At 53.6% G+C, this 21,237-nt stretch overlaps 2 protein-coding genes across 7 annotated transcripts in view; one reads left to right on the top strand and one right to left on the bottom strand.

Moving 5' to 3' along the window:
• Nucleotides 1–5,922, top strand: part of MYOCD (myocardin) — a 119,491-nt gene extending 113,569 nt beyond the window's left edge. For 3 of the 5 annotated variants that reach the window (XM_075111105.1, XM_075111107.1, XM_075111110.1), the window contains 3 exons: nt 1,539–1,652; nt 2,642–2,699; nt 3,334–5,922. In XM_075111105.1, coding sequence (XP_074967206.1) covers nt 1,539–1,652; nt 2,642–2,699; nt 3,334–3,902 — 741 coding nt within the window. In that variant the 3' untranslated portion in view covers nt 3,903–5,922. The remainder of the gene's footprint in view (nt 1–1,538; nt 1,653–2,641; nt 2,700–3,333) is intronic. The other 2 variants (XM_075111109.1, XM_075111108.1) reach the window with 2 other exon arrangements.
• Nucleotides 5,923–14,955: 9,033 nt separating this feature from the next.
• Nucleotides 14,956–21,237, bottom strand: part of MAP2K4 (mitogen-activated protein kinase kinase 4) — a 99,224-nt gene continuing 92,942 nt past the window's right edge. For both annotated transcript variants that reach the window (XM_075111717.1, XM_075111718.1), the window contains 3 exons: nt 20,747–20,895; nt 17,270–17,315; nt 14,956–15,907 (listed from right to left, as the gene is read on the bottom strand). In XM_075111717.1, coding sequence (XP_074967818.1) covers nt 15,794–15,907; nt 17,270–17,315; nt 20,747–20,895 — 309 coding nt within the window. In that variant the 3' untranslated portion in view covers nt 14,956–15,793. The remainder of the gene's footprint in view (nt 15,908–17,269; nt 17,316–20,746; nt 20,896–21,237) is intronic.

Here is a 21,237-nt window from a genome sequence, read left to right as displayed (position 1 = left end):
CAGCAGCGCAGCGGCTGTTGCGAAGCACCCAGCGCTTGCAGAGCAGCTCTCGAGTCGCATTCCCGCAGTTAGCACACCGAGCAGCGTGCAGCAGGAGCGGGGCTGTGGGGTGCAGTGCTGCGAGGTGGCGGAAAGGGGGATGCAGAGCTTCCGCAAAGCCAATCAGAGGACGGTGAGATAGGTAACGGGCAGTCAGCACAGAGCGCTGCCAGTGAGGTGGGCAATGGGGAGCAGTTTAGGGTGGGAAGGACAGAGAGACAGAGAGCAGCCAGTGGGATGGCCCGGGGAGCGCGGTGCTGTCAGAACGAGGTAGGCAGTGGGGCTTGCTGCTGGGGTGAAATGGGCAACGGGGAGCAGTGCTGTGCTGTGGGTAACCGGGGCAGTGGGGCAGAGAGCAGGGGATGCAGTGGGTGACCTCAGCGGTAGGGCACAGAGCTGTAGAGGTGAGCTGGGCAGTGTGACAGAGCTGTGAGTACAATAGACAGTGGGACACAGTGCTGTGGGGCAGTACTCCAAGAGGCAGCTGGAATGCTCTGGACGACTGAGCAGTGGTCAGCGAGCATCTGCAGGGAGCGGCGATGCCTCAGGTGCATCTCCAGCTCCTTCCACACTGCCTGGGTACAAGGGGCATATGGAGGGGATGACCCCATGATGTCCTGCAGCTCATCCTGGCTGCATCACCACCCATCCCGGGCATTCCTCTGCTGCCTGAAAGGGGCCCCCAGGGGTGACGGTCCCTTTTCAGCAACAGCTCCCTCTGTACCCAGCATTGTAGTGCTGTCTCCCCCAAGCCAGGCATATTGTTCCTCCCAGCCACTCTCCACAGAAAGGTGGCCAGGATGTGTGCAGCCAGGCCAAGCAGCCTCACCACTGCCCCTGATTCGCTTCTGGGTCCAATCCACCTGCCAGGGCCATGCTGCATCCCTTGGCACTGGCTTTCATGGGGTGAGGCAGCCGCAGCCAGGCAGCACGGAAAGGCACACAAGGGACTGGAGGGGATGGGGACAGCAGGCACTGGACCTTCAGATGAGGTCCCTCCTGGAAGGGACGATTGGTAAAAAGCTGGCACTGATACGCAGGTGTTTGCACAGGGAAAGCCTAGGGGCTGACCTGGCAGTGACTTTTTTAAGTGGTCTTCCCTGGCCTGGGCTCTGTGAGATGCCCTTGTACAGGTGGTGACGGAGACGGCTCCCAGTGGAGTGGCTGGGAGGCAGCTGGCAAGCAGGGAAGAGCTGCATCACTGGCTGGGTGCAGCTGACCGCCAGCAGCCCATTTCTCTCTCCCCGTTGCTCTGCAGAATCACGCCTGTGCTCTGGCAGCAACTGGAGGTCAGCCTGGCCCTGCGTCTCATAGCTAGGCTGATGGAGCTGATTTACCTCCCTCTCCTGCCCATAAACCAGGCATTTTGAGATGATTTGTTCTGCAAAATCTTGAGTTTCCCTGCCACCACTCTGGCTTCAACGGGGTGAAAGAGGGCTGGGCCTCCCGCCGTGCCTCCCTGTGCGTTGACTCCGTTTCCCTGTATTTCCCCCATGCAGATGGCTACGCAGGCAGGTCAAAAGTTTTCTATTCCATCCCCAACTTTTTGTAAGTCAAGCCCAGCCCTCTCAGAGGTAAAGCAGCCTCCACCCTATGAGGATGCAGTAAAGCAGGTAACTGCATGGTTTTTACTTTCTATAGTGCTAGGGCTGCGCAGGGTGTTCTTTTGCAGTTAATGTAACTAATCTGCAGGAGTTACAACCTGTTATGGGGCCTCTGGGTAGGACAGGCCTGTTTCTGTAAGGAATAAGCTTTTCTTGAAGAGTTAGTTGCTGAAGGACTGCCACAAAGCAGTCAGACACCACGCTGGATGGAATGGCATCCTCTGTGCTGATGAGCAGTGCCAGTCCACCCTGGGGTCCTGATGTCCCACACAAATACCCCAGGACTTCAGTGCAGTCTTCTTTGGGGTGCTCAGTGCTATGTGAGAAACACTCCTGAGCACTCCCAAGTCACCAGGCAACCTCGCCTTCCCTCTTTAGCCCATTAGCAAAGTGCCCTTCTCTGTGCCATCTGCCTCCCTTAGCCTTACCCTGGAGCACTGCTCCCGTGGGGAGGACTGTCTCCATCACTCATGAACTTCTTACTTCTTGTGAGGGTCTGTCAGCAACCTCAGTGCCTTCTGATGGTGCCTTTAGGAAAATAGAGTGATATTGCTGGCAGTGCTAAAAAGGGGCTTATGCTGGCTGGCAGGGAGGCATGCAGAAATTCCTTGCAGTTTCTGGTCAGGGAGAGGAGGACGACGATGCGTTGCCACCAGGGAGCTGCAGGGAGTGCAGGGAGGCACAGGCCAGTGTGAGGTGCTGTGCCCAAAAAGTTGGTGTGTCCTGGCAGCCGTGGGAAGAGGCGCTCTGCGGTGGCCACTGAGCAGAGGGTCGGCAGCAGGGTGGGGGGAACCTGGTGCCGTGCTCCCCGGATCCACCATGCTTGCCTCAGGGCCCTGCAGTGCTCACCCGAAAGCTGCTGCCAGCCCCGTGTTGGAGTGGCATCTCTCCTGCATGGGAGAAAGCCGTTTGTGGGGTCTAGAACCACCTACCTGGCTTGTGGCTGGAGGGACTCTCCTCCTAATGCCCTCTACTCTCCTCTTTGTCGTTTGCTGCAGCAGATGACACGAAGTCAGCAGATGGACGAGCTCCTGGACGTGCTGATTGAGAGCGGAGGTACGCACTGCTTCCCTGTTCTCCTCCAGGGCTTCCCCTCCCAGCCAGGGTCAGTCTGTGGGGCTCAGTGCACTCTGTGCACCCCAGCACAGCTGCCTGAGTTGCACACAGCTTTCATTTGCCTTCACTGTGCCAGCAGCCACTCAGGTTGAATCCAAAAATGCATTGGCCCTCCTGGAGCCTGCTCCTGCTTGTGCAGAGCTGGTGGGGTGGTCTGGGCTTGGTTATCGCCCATGCAGGCTGCACAGAGAGAAGGGAGGGCAGGATGGCAGCCCTGTGCCCAGCACTGCCAGCACCCTCCCCATGCAGAGCCCCCAGTGTCCCCCACAACTCCCAGTGCCATCTCCCACATAAAGCACTGCCAGTCCCCCCTGTATAAAGTGCTGCCTGTGCCCTTTCCCATGCCCAGCCCTGTGGGGACCGCTGCCAGTGCCCTAGGGACGGTGTCAAAAACCAGTGGAGTCGAGGTCAGAAAGCAGGAACGTGTGAGGCTTCCCACAGGGCGAGCAACGCCAAGGGGAGTGAGTGGGGAGTGGGTCTCTGCGAGCATGCCCAAGAAGTGGTGGTGGTGCCCCTGTGCCCAGCAGTGGTCAGCACTGCCAGAGCACCTCAAACCCCTCTTATTTGTTGACAGAAATGCCAGCCAATGCCAAGGAAGATCGGTCCTGCCTCCAGAAAGTACCTCAAATAACAGTGTCTACAGGGAACTCCGGTGCTTCTCTCCCAAAGTCATCCACAGCGTTCGAGCAGGTCTCCTCAGCCCAGCTCTCCTTTGAGCACTGTCCGGGCAGCAGTGATGCTCACCTCGAGGTCCTGCTGAATGCCCACAGCCCCCTGGGAAGGGTCAGTGAAATCGCCCTGCTGAAGATGGGGGGAGAAGAGTCCCACTTCGAAGGGATGATGGAGGGGTTCTCCGGCAAAGCCGCAGATGAACTGCTCACCTCCCAGGAGATTTTACAGACTCCTCTCTCGCCCATGGAAACCCAGCTCTCCCCTTCCCCTGCCGATGGCTCCGGTTTACAGATGAGTTTCACTGAGTCTCCGTGGGAAACGATGGAGTGGCTGGACCTCACCCCTCCCAGCTCTGCCACCGGCTTTGGCTCACTCACCCCCGCAGGTCCCAGCATCTTCAACATCGATTTCCTAGACGTTACCGATCTCAATCTAAACACCAGCATGGACCTGCACCTGCAGCAGTGGTGAAAAGGCCGGTGGTGGAGGCAGGATACTTTAAGCCTTCAGCAGCCAGCACAGTGTTTCTGTCAAGCCAGCGAACAATCAGGGCTAATGTGCCACATCCATGGAAAACTGGAGTCATCTTCCCAGCATATGAACTTGTTTGAATTTCCAGTTACTGCAAATTGACAGAGCAACAGCTCCGGTACTTTGGTTTTCCTCCACTGACACCTCCCCACAGAGGGCAACAGTGCCTTTAGCAATACTTTAGATTGACAAGAACTTCAGTTTTGTTTCTTTTATCTTCCCCCCCCACCCCATTTTTAGCAGTCACTTTCGTGAGAACTGGAGCAGCTCATGACAAAACTGTGTGGTGAGGAGACCTCACCTGGGTGGCAATGGGAAATCATGGAGAGGCGAGCCTGTTGCTGCCCCTTCCTTTACGCCCTCCCTGCCGGTCCAGCCCAGGCCTGGGGGTGCGGGAGCAGGGAGGCTCTGCCCAGCCAGGGCGCCAAGCACACTTCTCCAGACAGCCAGGCTCACCTTGCTTCCTTCCTGCTGCCCCTAAAGCTGCATTGCCCAGGCCCTGCACAGCTCTGCTCCACGTGGATGAGAGATGGAGACCACCATGTTGGTGGTGGCACGTTGTCATGTCCTCACGGTGCCTGGGGGGCTGAAAGCCCAGGAGCCATGCCGGCTGCGCTCTGAACTGTATCAGGCTGAAGCCTGTGACCTTGGAGCAGAGAGCTCTGGATGTCGGAGGCTGCTCAGGCTGCAGTTGCAGGCGTCAAAAGGGACGTGGCATCCTGATGGAGCTGCTGTGTCCCAGCTAGTGTGGTACAGACGAAGAGGCGTGTAATGTGTTTCGGTCCAAGGTAGGAGGAAGTTGTCTGGGAAATACAGCCAGGCTTTGGAGGGGCTGTCCTTTGCACAGCCAGAAGTCAGGCTGGGTCTCCACCACCTTGCATGACCTGGGAGCAAGGGGAGCTGGAAACGGGCACTCGGTGACCTGCGCGTGGGGCAGGGCTGAGCAGGCCCGTGCGTGGCTGCCGTTTTGTGCCAGCATCTGTTTTTATTGCCTCCATTCCTCCGCCATCCATCCCTCCGCCCTTCCCGTTCCTCCCTGATCCCCAGCAGTCATCCCCATCCTCCCAAGTTTACTCCAGCGTCACTGTTCACTCAGCCAGAGCAAGGCCATCGGAGAACCGCTGTGAATCACTGAGCCTGGAGGAGCTAGTTCTCCTGAAGCCAGCAGAGGTGGATGCTCTCCTGCAGTGATGCTCCCATTTGAAGTCACCAGCATTTCTTCTACAACTCTCTGTGCAATATACTTCCTCAGGCTCTAGCGAGAAGGAGCCTTTGCTTCACTTCTTGGCTTCCACCAAAGAACTTGCTGCAGACTGTTTGACGGACACGTCTACTTCTTTGCAATTCTGGTTTTGCCAAAGTAAATATTGTTGCTGACAAAGATTGTTAAACTATTTACAGACTGAACGTATTTAATATTTGTTACTGGAAGGACAGCACATCAGAGACGCAGCAGCTGGGGAGGAGGTCTGGCGCGAGGGGCCAGCGGGCAGCCTGGCTGTGGCTCCCGTGGGGCGCTCCCCCAGGGGTGCTGGAGCCGTCAGAGGAGGCTCTGCAGCCCCTGCTGTGTCTCCAGATCGTGGCGTTGTTGCATGCTGTATAAAGCACGTGGCGGTAGCTTTCAACTCACTATTTAAAGCACCACTTTTCTATTGTGCAAATGGTCACAGGGCACTGCTAGGGTAGACGATCACAGGTTGCATTTTTTTTTAAAGAATATCTTTTTCTAAGTGAGAGGTTTTTTTGAAGCCGGTCCGTGGAGAATATTAATAGCACTTGAAACAGAGTAGTGTTGGCTGCTACACCGTGTTGATGTACAGGGCTTTCCAGGTAACTTTCTCCTCTCAGCAAATGTATTTCCTTATTTCAAGGGATGCTGTCAGCTTCAAACTTGTAAGCAAGCACATTTCCTTACCTATGTTACCAGCAACACCTTCATTATTAAAAACCCCTTTGTCTTGCCACTCGTCCGCTCCCAGTTTGATGTTTGATTACACCGGCTGGGGCAGCCACAGCCATCCCAGCTGCAACACTTTGGTATCAGCTCCATGCCCTGGGGCAGAGGTATTTCCTTCACAGCAATGGTTTCTCCTGGAAGATTTCTAAACAAGCTAGCCGGACCCTCTTGTTTCTGAAGGCTTTTTCATCTGCTGGCTTTGGTTGCACCTTGTCCTCCTGCAAACCCTGCTCCTCGGGTGAGCGTCCCCTTCGAGGGCGGCGGGTGTCACTCTGCACAACCCCCCTGCGTTTTCCAGCAGCATGTTCCCGGCGGCAGTGGGTGCTGGATGCAGGGTGTATGGTGGGCACAGGCAGAGCTTCCCCCCGCTGCTGAACCTCCTCCTGCCCGCAGGCGAGCAGCAGAGGCAGGCTGCGGCACTCTTGCTGGGGGACCCTGGCTCCTTCTCCCTGTACCCATTAGTGCCGGTTTCCAGATTCATCGCATCTTTCCTTTGATTAAAAAGCATTCTCAGGGCATTGAGCCACCTGCTTGCAGGGAGGGACTGCCTGTGCGTCCACAGATGGGCTTAAAATCTGAAACAATCCTGAGATCTTGCAGAACTGAATTGGAAAAGATGTAGATGAAAAAAACTAGTTCCTACAAACATCTTTTATTCTCTAAACTGCACTCTGTAACCAAATGTGCTGTGATAGACTGCCTGGGCTCAGCCAAGGTATGGTTACTCAGAGAATGAGAAGACAAGCCTCAGTCTAGGATTGATTCAGGAATGCTGATGGACAGGAGCGCTCACCTGTCCCGTCTGCCCACTGAGGACAGGCTGCCTGTGCTGTTCAACCTGCCGAAGAGGAGCTGGGAGGACACGTGCCCAGCCTCCCACTGTAAAAGGCAGAGCAGGGCGAGCGGTGCAGGGAGTCACAGCTTTAAAGTGCAGGACAGATGCTTGTCAGGTGCCAAGGCTTCCGCCAGAGCATTTGGGGAGGCTGAGTCCAGACCAAGGTCCTGCTTTGGGGCAGAAGGAGGGATAGGAGGGTCTCTTGAGGCCTCCCTCCAGGCCCCCAGATGCTCTGCAGCAGAGCTGCTCCGCTGCCTGGAGAAGAGCTCAGCTCAGCTCTGCAGTTCCCAGCCCCACCGGAGCAGCCTGGTAGGAAGGCACGAGCTGTGCTGGCAGGACCTGCTCTCCCCTCCCATTGCCTTGGCCAGAGAAGCATTTGCAAAGCCCCAGCCACACTCAGCCCCCACCATGAAGCTCCCCAGCAGCTTGCTGGCCGGGCAGGAGCCCCGGGTCCCGTCTGGAGGCGTGTTTCCGTTTCCTGCCCCCGCCAGGCAGGGGTGCCAGAGCCTGACCCTGCCGGTAGCTGCAAGGCCCTCGCATTTACAGCTTCAGGGCGGTTCCCTGCTGCTTTGTAGCCCTGCTCCCATGCCGCAGTGTCCTGCATCTCGGAGAGCTCTCATCCCTCCTGGTGCACCTTGTGTCAGAGAAAGGCCGTGGATGCTCTGCCTTCTTTTGCTCAGCACCTGCTGATGAACTGTATTCTCTGTGCCCCAAAGGAGTTAGTGCCTTCAGTGTGCGGGTGATTTCCCCACACAGGCTGTCCCAAGGGATTTAGGGTCCCGGGGTTTTTCTTCCCATCAAAACCTGGATTTGACAAAGAAAAAGGCCTCCATTGCTGGAGGATCCCAGTGATGTCCCACCCTGCCTGCACCTTCCTGCCTGAAAAATACAGGAAACATAAAGCAGAAAAGCATTCCAAGAATCAAATGACATTTTTCATGCCTTTGGCAAGGTTTTTAAATGTGAGCTGCCCAGCTCGGTGCACCACCCAATGCTTATGCCACGGAAGGCACTGAGACATCAACAGCATTATTCCACCAGCTCCCAGGTCAAGACAGGCCATGTTTTAGGCACAGTTTCCCCTCCCGAGTGACATGGGGAAACAACTGTTCCTCGGCCCTTCTGGGCTCAGCAGGGCTACCCTGTGCCTGCGAGTGTGTGGGGGATGAAGAGGCGGCAGCAGGAGGAACTTGCACGGGCCCATTGCAGACCCCTGCAGCGTGGGGGAGCCTGAAATCCCCTGAGTCCAGCGCCACAGCTGTCAGTGCCTTCCGCTACCCCGTCATCAACCCCCTGTCACCCTGTGACACCTACATCAGCACCCCCGGCATCCCCAACGCCACCCCCCCACCCACAGCAGCCTGTAGCCCACCCCTCTCCAGCTGCCCTCTGGCCAAGGGCCCCTTGCCCGCCTCCTGTGCACAAGCAGCCCTGGCACCTCATCACCCACGCAGAGCCCCCACTGCCCCCCACCAGTGCGTGCAGCCCCTCGTACCGGCTCACCGGTGCCAGACACTCTCTCACCCCTCGCCAAGCACACCACCCACCCCCACCCGCCCGCATCCCTCTGCTCATCCCTGGCCAGTTCCCCCAGAGCCTCCACCTGCTTCTCACCCACACACACTCGGGGCAGGGACCAGGGCCACTCCGCACCCATGCATGGACCCTCTGAGATGCTGATGGCCCTGGGGCCTCTGGCATCATCCTGTGCCTATTCCTTCAGGCCCATGCTGTCTTCCCGTGCCTGTGTCCTCTACACGCATTTTAGTATAGAAGTGTAGATATTTATGCACAGAATTTCTCATTATAACTAGCTATTAGTTACAAACTATATACAAGACAAGTGTAGGAGAGCTAAAACAAAGCAAGTAATGATCATCTTGTCATTAGATAATTGCTGTTACAGCTAAACAAGCTAAAGCAAAGCTCCAGGCAGGCTAAAACTAGTTCAGAGAAGACCTGACAGGTCCTGAGACCCCTTCTGCTAGCTTAGCGCAAGGCTGTGGCCTTGTAGCAGCAGCAGCACCATATTTACTGGGCTTCAAAGCTACAAAAGCATGGGACCTCAGGAGGGGCCATGGAGCATCTCCTGTGTTGCTCATCTGGTAAGAAAACGAGTTCATCAGGGACACTTGAACCTCTCCCATCCAAGTAATGCCTCCCCTTCCTGGTGCCAACCTCAGCCAGCACCGTGCGAAGTGGCTCCAGCATCCCTCGCTGGAAATGCCCCTGCGTTCAGATCGCGCTCTGGCGGTGGTGATCCTGTCAGAAAGGCAGCTCCACCTGCACCGACTTCTCTGCACAAAGTAGGAATTGGCTGGATTTCAAGATGGTTTCCACTGACCTCTTGAAATCGGGATCAGATTCGAATGTCTTCAGGAAATCGCTGTGATACGGAATCCCAGGATCTGAAGCTTTCTGACCTCCTTCCTCATTTGCTTCCCTCCTGCTTTTCCAGCTCAAACCCACGTGCAGAGGGAGAAAGAAACACAGGATCCTGGTGCAGGGAACCAGGAGAATGGCCATGGTCTGCACTATAGAGAAGGTTGAGCTACAACTTCCAACCATGCACCCTTCACAGTTTTCTCCATGTTTTTGTATTTTTTCTCTTAAAGCATCTTCAGCTGGCCAGGGTGTTGCTTGTTCGCGCGGAGCAGCACTCCTGGGTCATGTGTTTGTGTAGCACTGAAATTCCAGCGTGTCTCCCGGGGCAGCAGGATTAGAGGTGGTCACAAACTGGATGGCTCATGAACCAGTTCTGCAAATGACTGGTGGGCCTCATACCAAAGCTCTTTCTTCTCATCTTCTCAGAAACACTCAAAGATTTTCTGGAGAAATCACTTGTAATCGGTCCATGGCGCTACTGGTGTGCTGCAGGAGGTGGGTTCTCAGTCCATCGTAACTCTGGTGAGAAACCTGTTTTCCAAGACGGTTGTGCAGGTTCTCCTCCTCTTCTCAAAATAATCCAACTGAACAAAATTCAGATCGCTGCAGCATTGGCTCCATCGCTACTCAACAAGCTGTAGTCCTTCCTGTCAGGCCAAGGGAGAGAACTGTCCCCATGATGGGCCATTAAAGTAACCCTCTTCCCAGAGGCATAGAAAGAATTCAGGCATCCAACGCTCCCTTCTTGTCTTTCTGTCTGAGGTGGCTGACTCATGTCAAGCGTGGACCAAATTTGGGAAGAGAAGGGACAGAGAAGTGCCCTGGGCAGGGCAAGGGGGCATGGCTGCCAATAAGCAGGTGCCTGGTGTCTGACGAGACATTAGGCTCACACAAAGCACCTTCTCCAGTGGTTTCCAGTATAGATCTGATGTCTGCTTCGACACAAGCACAGGTATGGACATGCACACAGACACCACACACTAAATACCACCTTGCAAGCAAGCACATCTCTAGTGTGAGCAGGGGGCCTTTCTATGCACGCCCAACCCTTGGCCCCTTCCCACCCTCTGAGCCTGCGTGTGTGTTGGGGCGCGTTAGCAGAGCTACACCTGCAGAGCAACATCCCTACACACAGCTCTTCTGGTGCAGCTGAGCAGAGATTTGCTGTTTGAAGTAGCAAGAGCTTGGCGATGCAGGCTTCCTCCTGCAGGGGCCTGCCCAGCCCTTCCATCTGGAATTTATGTAAAGATAATGGCTTTTAGTCACACCCTGTCTGGCAGGCAGCCCACGGTCCAGCCAGACTGCTTTGCTATTTTATTCCCAATGCAACGGTGGAGCTCTGTACCTCCAGAAGAGGGCGTTCGCGCTTCATCTTGGTCTCCAAGCATTTGCACAGCTTTAAATATAATGGAAAAATTCAAGAGCTGCTTTCTTTTCTCAGTCATCAGAGCAGTCACGCCTTCACACATTCAAAGCAATGACCATGCTTGTGGATTTTTCCTTCCTAAGCAGCACCTATGGTATTAACCCAGGCCTGAGCGCTTCATTTGTACTTACCTGGCCACCAGAGAAGACAAGAGGCTGGGATGAAGGCTGGGGGGAGCAAAGCAGAAGATCAGGGGAAATGCAGACCATGCAAGTTAAAGTGCCCCTGGCAGGAATAGGTGGTGATGCACATCTGCATTCATCCTGCTTGGGTCCAGGCAGGGCTGTGCTCGAACTCATGTAAACTTCAAAGCTAGTCTTGGCATTCCACAGACACATAATAATCCTAGCAGAGCACAGTATGCTTTTTTGGATGCTATATAATGCATAATGACGACCTGAGAAGTGTCTCAGTCGTGAAAGTAGGAATAAAGGTGTGAGGAATTGGCATGAGGTGCCAGCCTGGACGACTGGGCACAAGGAGCGTGGTCAATGCCTCAAAGTCTACCCGGAGGCTGGCTCAAACATCTGCTCTTCAGCCTTGGCGCTGAGTACAGAAACCAGGGCGGCCTGAGAGCCCACGTGGTGGCACAGAGGGAGAAGCCAGAGTGGAGCCATACGGACCTGGTCGTGACGCCCATAGGAGGACTCTGAGCCCCAGGGTTGGAAAAAGCCATCATATGTTGCTTAAGCAAGGCACGTTGGAATTGTCCAAGGGCTCAGAGGAGCAACAACAGAGGCACTGCACAGGCATGGGTCCTGCCTGAGACACTAGTGGCATCTGGGATGCGCATTGGAGGGTTTCTGCACCACCCCCGGCAGTGACACAGTGACAACAGAGGTCCTCAGTGAAGGCAGTGAGATCCAAATGGGCAAAGAAAAGAGTCCAGAGGAGGAAAACTGAGCATGACTTCAGCAAGGGGCAACTGAGGAACTGAAATGGCCACAAATACAGTCCCTTCCGCATGCCAGAGTCATGGGGAAAAGAGAGGACAGGGATCCTCTCCCTGCTGCAGAGCATTGGGATACCCAGTGCAGGGATGTGCAGGCGGACTCGCATCCAGCCACAGCTTCTTTCAGCTCCTACAGCCGTGACCGCTTCTTCGAGAGCAAATCCCAGGACGCAAAGGCAAAAGGAACAGAACCCCAGAGCAGCTCTGGGAAAAGGAGCTGTAAGGAGAGGAGCTGGGTCCTCCAGCGTCTGCCCAGCAGGGAAGAACTCTCCCTGGTGTGTGGTTGGGTTTTGTCTTCTACCTGGAGATTATCAAACCGGGGATCTTGGATTCTGGCTGAAGAGTAGGGGCAGCAGGTGGTCCAAAATATCCCAAGTATTGTGCTGGCAACAGGAACCTTCCATAAAAAGCTTCATGTGGTGGAAGCACTGAATTTATGCGAACTGACAGACTTTGGCCACCCCTGACCTTTCACACTGTGTATCTCCACACAGCAAGACCTTCCTCAGCTCCATCATCCGCCTTCCCTTCTCTTGACAAAATTCTCATCTTCCACGTGAAGGGAGACCGCGCGAGGCGACGCCAGGTTACTCCCCGCATTCAGAGGCACTGCTGGTCCTGTGCTGTGGCAGGACCAGCGATCCCCCTCGCTGGGCACTCCTGGGCCGCCCCAGCCAGCCAGTCTGAGCGCTACGGGTACTCGTGGCTGGCCCCCCTCCCCCAACACTCTCTTCTTTCCCAGTGAGGCTGCTGGGGTCTGGTTCTGCCCACCTCCCCGGACAGTCTCCAAGCCTCCGTGGCTTCCAGGCAGGAGAGACACTTGTCCCAGCACCAGGAGCCTTGGCAGTAGGGATTACCCTGGACTTGGTACTCCTCGGTCATCTGGACTTTGCAGACGTCGACTGCTCTTGCAAAAATAAAGCCTACAAGACTGTGAGCATCAGCTGCCCTTTCCCCAGAGCGTGGGCATGGTCGCCGGCCCTCCTCGCAGGGACGAGGTGTCCCGAGCCACCAGAACCTCCCTGTGCAGCAAACAGGGCTCACCTGGGAGGCACCCCATTAGCACAGAGGGCTCAGCAGCCTTCCAAAGAAAATATATCTAGGTTTCCCTACGCTATTTTTTTCTTAAATTTAGCATAAGCAGGTTCGAAGGCTGCTTTTCTTCGGCACAGCTGCCTCCACCTGGAGGAAGGGCTGGGAAGCCAGGTATTTCAACAGCTTTTAATGAATCTTCCCATTCATGTCTGACCTTACAAAATGAAAATAACAAGGTCACAGTCGCATCCTAGTTTTATTACAACTGGCCTGCAGGCAAAAGGATAGAACTATTACATAAACACTCTGATCCATGTATAATATCTTAAATAGAGGAGGAAGTCAAACCAGGATACCGGATAAAATATTCTGAAGCTCTTTGAAGCAGTTATGTTCCTGAGCTCCATTTTACAGACAATAAGGCAACATCCCTGCACATCAGCTTTTTGATAATTTTTATACATTTTTCTATGGTACAAGAAAAAAAAAAATAACCAGAGTTCACAATGTACAGTTCTTACACTATTTTCACAGCTTCTGAACACTATACACCTTTTTTTTTCTTTTTTAATAAAGATACATTGCAATAAATGGTGCACCCTTAATAGTTTATAGTCATCTATGCTTAATATGCTAAATCTGCCCTTCTGTCCAGCCACCCATGCCACGGCACCTCAACCCTGACTTTGCCACCGGCAGCTCAAAGCTTCGCGTTTGCGTTTCCCATCCCTTGAACACAAACTGGCTGCTCACGGCGCGCTCCGGGGGGCACGGGCCGCCGTGCGGAGGGCGCGGAGCGGGGCGCTCGCTTGCGTTGGAGGGGAACTGATTTTCGGGAGGATCCGCCTCAGCGTTAGCCCTCTGGAAGGGTTTGTGCATGAGACTTTAACGTCTGAGAGGTGGGGGCGGAGGCAGAGCACCCCTTCACTGGATCTTTCGTCTCCCCAGCCAGTGCCCCGTGAGGCCCAGCACGCCGCTTACGGGTGGCTGAAGGCTGGTGAGATGAATCGCAGCTGCGGGGATTTGCCAAGCCTGAGAAAAGCCCAGTTTTCTGAGGCTCCAGGGCTGGGGGGAGAATTACCACTTTAGATACGCTACGTATCTTGTTCAACTGATCCTTCCACGTGATTAATCAGAGCTGTTGGGAAGGACTAGTTACTTCAGAAAGCTCTGTCTTGTCCTTTCTGGGAAGACTTTAGCGGCTGCGTCGCCTGACGAGCAGCCCCGGAGACACGTAACCCAGGAAGGGCAGGACTGCACCTCCCTGCCCAGCTGGGCACGCTGCGCCCCAAGGGATTGCATCGGCGTCAGCCTCAGTGCCGGGGGGCCCCGCTCCGACAGCCGAGCGGGAGACGCGCAGTGCCACAAGCCTCATGCAAGGGTGTCACCTCTGTGGCTGGAGAAACTCCAGGCGTCCACACGAGCACGGCCTCAGCTTTCCGCTTTCCCAACCAAGCAGCTGGGGCAGGGACGTGCTGGTCTCCAGCGCTCCCACATCAGCCCAGTTTGCATTTGGTAGCACTGGTTTGACGCAGGAAGCCCCTTCCTTGGGAATCCTGCCAGTACCGCTGTGCTTTCGCTCCCATTGCGTCTCTAGCCCTCTGCATCCTGGGTCCGGTTTTGCTGCAGAGCTTTGACAGTAGGTTGCTCTAACATTGATGAAGTCCTACCAAGTACCTAAACTAGACAACTCAAATTGGAAATCAGAGACGCTGCAGCCTCCATTTTATCCCTGGTGTGCTACAAAATGCCTGAAAACTGCAATGTTTTGAAAAAAAACCACCAATGTTTTTAAGGAAAAATTAATATTTGACAAATATGCCAATTAAAAAAAAAAAAAAAAAGACTGATGCACTTTTTTGCTGAGCGATGGGCCAGAAGATGACAGCTTGCCTGGCCTTGCTGGGTCAGCTAAATGCCCCCAAGGCATTAAGACGCTCCCTCGTCTCCACCTCGTCTCTATCTGCCCCAAACAATCTCAGTGAGGTTCGCTCTCGGGTGCAGTGGCAAGAGCTATGGAGGGTCATGGAAGAGGTTAAATACGCCCAGAAGGTGGTGAAGGTCTCCAGGAAGCTAAGCAAGGCGTGGCGTCCGCAGCAGCGTGGCGGGCACAGAGCCCCAGCGCGGCGGGGGGACGTCCCCGCCGTCCTGCCTGCGGTGGCGAGAGGAAGCGCGGAGGTTTGGTCTTGTGAGGGACACTGGGCTGGTCTTGGGGCCAGTGACAAGGCGCTAGCATCAGGGCTGGGGGCAGCGCAGAACATGAGAATCATTGGCTAGGAATCACAGACATTCATTTGTGGCTCATTAAAGCAGCTGCAGACTTTATGAACGGCACTTGTTGAAGTCAAAGCAAAGCCAGCTGGTGGTGAGCACTGTGCAGCTATAAATCAGGTCAGAAGCAGGTTAAATTCAATTGAGTAGTTTAATAATTCTTCAGGTCAAAGGTCTTATCTTACCAGGTAACAATTTACAGGACACCTAGTTAAGAGTGAAGAGTGGCTGGCTTGGTAAAAGGAGAAAGAATACATTATGTCCCATCTCTGAATAGTTTAACGTTAGCCTCTTTCAACGCAACATATTTTTGGTAAAGACATATTCACTATATTTAACATGATCTCTCTTTAACAGGAAGTTCAGCTGAGCACACTGTCCCCAGAAAGTACACTGCGACTGTAAAGCAACAGAATTTCATAGCAGTAAATCTATTGCACTTTGTGAAGAATAAAATTCTCCTTTGCCTTTCTAGCTCCAGAAGGCAAAGCATCTTGTTGGTTAAGCAAGTTCTTCTCCCTCCAGGCAAAGTCTCTTAATGTTCAGACAGACAACGCCTAACTTTTGTTTGTTTGCTTTTTATTATTACTTGAAACAACAATTGGAAGAGTTTGAGAGAAAAATCTTTCCAGTAGCTGCTGAGAAGTCTCCAAGTTTTGAGTCTAGAAATGAATTTTAGGTGCTATCCAATCACGGTCAACAAATAAATGTACTTATTTCCACATTTCATGAATATGTCCACAAAAGAGCAAGATGAGGTCTCTCTTTGACCAACACTAACACTGTGTGATCAGGTATTACAGGGATGCACTTTATATGTGACAACAGTATACAGACAGGATGGAAATAACACCAATATTATTGCACATGGTGTCTGGGCGAGCATTAAAAACACTGCAATATGTGATGAAAATTCTTTACAGCTTGTTTTCTCTCAGCCCTTTTTCTAGAGTTTGATGTAGCAGCAATATCAATCGACGTACATTGGAGAGCTGGGAGTTGCTGGCATTTGATCCAGGATTTTACAAACATAGCATGCAACATCCACTGTGCGTTCCTCATACATCAGGATGAAGGGATGTTTCTGGAATCAGATGAAAAACAACAAGGTTATGGTCTCCCTTCTGACACGTGCTGGCTACCCCAGATCAAAGCTTAGCGTAAGGATTTGTCTGATGCAAGAACACAGCGCTCAGTGGTGGCTGTAGCACAACAGGACATAGCCTGGCCCATGGCTTCTGCATACTGGGAATCGTATCGTAAACGTGCAGTATGGAGGTGGGACGGGACTTCAGCAGTGTCAGCAACTGCTGGGCAGGAGGCAGCGAGGGTGCAGGATTAGCAGCCCCTGGCTCCCTTGTCACATCGACATGCACTGAAATACTTTCAAGAGAGGTTTTATCATCAGCCTTGTCAGCAATGGAAAGACAGGAGTGACAGGGAGACATGGCTTACCAGAGAATCACAGAATCATTAAGGTTGGAAAAGACCTCTCAGATCATTAAGTCCAACCCCCAACCCAACACCCCCAGGCCTCCTAAACCATGTCCCCAAGTGCCACGTCTACACTTTTTTTGAACACCTCCAGGGATGGTGTTTTTCCTTTCATAGCAGTAAATCTATTGCACTTTGTGAAGAATAAAATTCTCTTGCAGAGGTCAAGCAGGAGATCAGGACCCAAACCCAGTTCCCCTGAATCCTGACCCTCTGCTCTGTCCAGGAGGCCGTACTGGCTGGATCCAGCTCAGAGCAGCTGGAAAGTAATGACATGGTGACCCTCTAGGCCAGGACACCAGGTGACCTCCTTTCATATCGCACCATCACCATCAGGGTCACTGGGCATGGCTTCACATATCCTCTGAAGAGCAGGCATCCAGACGCACAGATCCTTGAAGGTGCAGGGTTGCCAAGTGTGACTTATCCAACCCAAAACCATCACTGCATTCCCTCCTTTAGGGCCCCCCCACCACAGACAGGCTCTGTTGGTGTCCTACACCAGAGCCGTGCTCTTTCAGGTCACAATTTTGCCTGAGCACTCCCAACCTCCTTGTGCAGCCTGTGCATTGGAGGCATTTACGCGTGACAGTGCTGGCCTCAGAAGGGCTCCCGCACGGTACCGGGACCTCAAGCAAAGGCGCATTTACACGGCACACCCAGCATGCTTCTGCCCGAGCCCGCCCACTTCAGGGATCACCGACCTGCTGCCACGGGGCATCTCCCCCCACGCTGATCTCCCGTGTTTATGTACAGACACTAACGACCTCAGCCATCGCCGCAGGCCAGAGACAGTGGCAGGGAGGCGGTGCTCCTCCTCAGGCTGTGGAGCTGAACACTCTGCCTTGATGGCCCCAGAAGGCATGGAGCAACCCTGGACATGCAACCCAGCCCCGCCGTGTGACTGGCAGAGCCGCAACACCCAGCATGGGCAGCCGTGCTTTGTACTCACCAGAAGCTCTTTATACTTTGGCCTTTTGGACTCGTCCTTTGTAAGGCTAAAGAGAGCAGAAAGAGAATTAGGAGAAGGTGGGATTGGGAAAATTGTTACAGATACCAAACGCAAATTTTTACATGACATGATGTTGAATCCGTTGCTGTCACGGTGGGACTTTGTTTTCTAGAAGAACCATCCTTGTGCTGTGGGTGACCAGAGGGACTCCCTCCCTCCCTCCCTCTCTCCCCACAGGGGCCAACAGCAAGTGTGGCCACCAGCCAATCCTGCTGGGGACAGAGCCCAAGGGAGCAAGCGGAACGCCATCCCAGCTGCTGCTCCCTCCATCCAGAAATGGGTTCGAATGCAGCAGAACCACAAGTTTTGGGCAGCAGCAACTGGCCTGTCCTCCATCCATCAGGCAGTGGGGCTCAGAGGCAGGGGAGAGCCAGCACTGCCTGCCAGGGCACAGATGGGGGACACGGGTACCACGCTGTCGCCTTGGCATGCACAGGCAGGGGCCCCCAGGCCCTCCCGGCTCATCCCAGCACTAGTGGCACATCCAGTGCTGAGCAGGCCACAGCATCGGGAAGGGACAGGAGAGGTGACGTGGCTGCCCAGGGGCGGCTGGGGGACAGGGGGGCGGCTGGAAGGAGTCCCCTCCGGCACCTCGACCACCCACCGGTCCCCCAGCCCCGGCGCGGTGCAGGGGGCGGCAGCCGGCAGCAAAGGCTGCCGAAGCCCCTGCAGCAGCGGGGACATGGCAGGGACAGGAGAGGCGACGGACACCAGTGGCAGAGAGGCTGCGGGATGGGGCTTGGCAACAGGCAGCCCCAGCAGCCCCTGCCCTGGGAGCCAGAGCTGCACCACCGAGAAGAGAAAGAGTGGGCGTCGCATCTTTCCCAAACGAGGGGAGTTAAGCCTAATTCCCATCCGTTGCATTTCCATCCCCACAGCCTCTGGCTGGACCTTTCTCAAGCTCCAGCACTACTACAGCGTGGCCTCAAATTATTTGGAGAAGCAGAGGGTAACTAACGCTGCATGCCTGGTGCTGCCCTGTCCCGTGACCTGCCTGCAGAGCTGTGCAGGGGCAGGGAAGGCAGGAAATCCCGCAGCTGCTGCACAAACATCCTTGCTTCAGGCTTTAGCTGCCCAACAGCAATTCATTTTCTGATCTCAGCGAGTCTGGGGGTTTGAATCTGCTCTTCGCAGTGCCTTTAAGGCAACTAGTCAGAACTTCAGCTCACAGACTGAGTTTTGCTCTGAAATTTCCATGCACGCTTTCATAAAGCAGTTCTAGAAATCTTTCATTTCTTTGCCAGCTCGATGTGAAGCTGCGTGTCTGGAGTGGCCATTTGCAGCACCAGGTGCTGTACAGCTCCTTCACAGGCACATGTGATCCCCTCCCCAGGCACGCCAGACCTCAGGAGCTCACGGCTCTGCCTACGAGCGCGGCTACACCTGCAGCTGCCAGCACAAGGCTCCCAGAAGCCGGACACAGAGCTGGGACACTTTGCAACCTGGAGCAGAAAGCTGGATCACCGCAAGCAGTTCCAGAAGGAGTGTGACTTCAGAGAAGCATTTAACACAGGGAGGTGGGCTGAAGGGGAGAAATGTTCCACCCAGGCACTCACAGCACTGCCGGGATCCAAAGCAAATTGGAGGAAAAAAAAATAAATCCCAGAAACTTTTTAACATTATCAAAAATAGCCTCTCCTCACTGATCTATCACAGCAATCAGCCAGCAACAAGGCAGGACTCCCTTTCAACATTTTTCCTTTCTCTTGAATGCACAAAAATAGAAGACTGTTAGATTCTAATTTGTAGGGCAATGCCCAGGAGATTTATGCCATCACCTGAAAGCACAGCCTTTTGCAGACTTACCTGCCTGCTTAGTAACACCAAAGATTACTGTTTGCACTTAACTAACTGTTAGTAAGAGAAATATTTATTACACTGTTGCTACGAAGGCACCATAAATACTCCAGGCAGAAATCAGATTATTTACAAAACCAGATTTAAAAAAACACAGAATTAGTCTGAAAACTGCCCCATGCTCTATGCATTGTGCTGTTCCAGAGCAGCAGGCCCTGGGAGGGGTAAATGGGCTGGAAATATGAATTGACTCAATCAGACCGTGGCCAAAGATGCTGCTGTTTAGCAGAGATGCTCCTCTGTTGGGTGACCTGGAGCCAAGCTCACCAGTGCATACGGGGCAGGAGAGCAAGCTCCTGGCTTTGCAAACTCTGTAATGATACGGCATCCCTATGGAGAACTACATGGGAAACAGACTACTCTGTGTACTGTACGTGGGGAAAGCAACTCTGACTTTCTAACCAAACACTGTGGCATTTTTGATTCAAAAATGGAAAGTTTTTTTGAGCAGCCAACAGTTTTGATGCTGTATTTTCTGCAGCCCAAAGACTATAACCAGGCTCCCTTACAGCCAGCTGGAAAGCAGGACCTGGCCTCCATAAAAATTCATAATTCTGAGCGAGAGTAATATCCAAACCTAAAAAACATCTCCAGTGGATGGAAAACCCTGAAACAAAACCTCTTGAAAGTTAAAATTGTCTAGAGCTGAGTTTTCCTGTGTCACAGAGCTTTGAAATGGACACCCCTGTGCTGGGTCTGCCCATCACCTGGGTCGGCCCAGGGCAGAAGGTCCCAGAAGACAAACGCAGGTCACACTGACAGATCTCCTGTGTGGTGTGGTATTAGGTTAATGAAATTATGTTGACCACCTTCACATTTTGATAGGGAAATACTTCTTCAGAAAGTTCACAATCAGCCCTTAACCTAAGCAGGACCACGACACGTGGCAGGCAGACGGACCGCCCCAAGCCCCTCCGGCGCAAACACTGCGCACCCTCCATCCAAGGCTGACCGCGCTGCAGAGGCCCTGCCCTACAGAAAACCATCTCTAGTCTTGATCTTCACATCTGATTGACACAAGACATGAAGCCAACAACCAAGCAAGGCACCCACTACAGGTCCTGACAGTCACTGTGCTGAGCAGAACTGGATGGGAAGGCTCCTGGCTTGCCAGGCAAAAGGCAGGACCAGCACAGATCCTCTGCCCAACCACGAGACAATACTGCCAGGCATTTCAGGCCTCTGCCTGCCGAAGAAAGGGCAAATGGCAGGTCTGTCCCAAGGCTGCATTGTATCAAGGAATGGGATGCACAGGCCGGGTCCTTACCTGGTCATGCAAACCTCCTGCCATGGGTCTTATGCCTCTCCTGAGCACAGACTCTCAGAGTTCTTCTCCCCATCCCTTCTCTTGAAGAGCAGTTTCCAAAGGTCTGCCCTTCACCCCCCACCCAGACATGTCTCCCATCACCTCCAAACCAGTGATATGCAAAAGGTTCTTGCCCTCGTGTTGGCGCAGGAATGTGAAACTAAGCTTGGCAGCGCTCAGCGTGCGACCCTTGCCAAATACCTAGCAATGACAAAACAAGCCAACACCAAGCGCTTTCAGTAGGAAACACTTACCACAAGTTGACGAAGTTGATGAAACTTGGGGAGAACTCCCTTTCCTCTGAGTTACTCAGCTGCGGTGGGTCTCCTTTTACTACTTGTGTCAACTGGTCAAACACGCTGTTCCACTTGGGGTAGGGGAACCGCCCTGTGGCCAGCTCATACTGCAGAGAAACAGCAACCACACGGGTTACACAAGGTAAGTTCAACCAGGGTAAGAAAATGTCTGCGAGGACCCTGAACTCCCCAGAAGGAAGACTAAAATGAGATTCTTCATCCCGTTCCCTGTACAAAGCTCAGCTGAGAGAAGAGGAGGGAAAGTTGTACCCAATAGTAAGTTCTGCTGCCTACGTAAGGAGCACCTCCAGATTTAACCTGGCTACGCCATGTTTTCACGTTGACAATGTCTTCCCCTTCACCGACTATAAAATGAACCAAAGCTCTTGCTCAGGTGTTCAAAAGTAGGAGAGTAAAATCCTCCAGCCCCTTCCCAAGCACCCTAACAA

Source organism: Phalacrocorax aristotelis, chromosome 16 (genome assembly GCF_949628215.1).
Source record: "Phalacrocorax aristotelis chromosome 16, bGulAri2.1, whole genome shotgun sequence".
NCBI classification, from domain to species: domain Eukaryota; kingdom Metazoa; phylum Chordata; class Aves; order Suliformes; family Phalacrocoracidae; genus Phalacrocorax; species Phalacrocorax aristotelis.
Note: the sequence above shows the minus strand (reverse complement) of the source record. Positions and strands in the feature narration are given on the sequence as shown.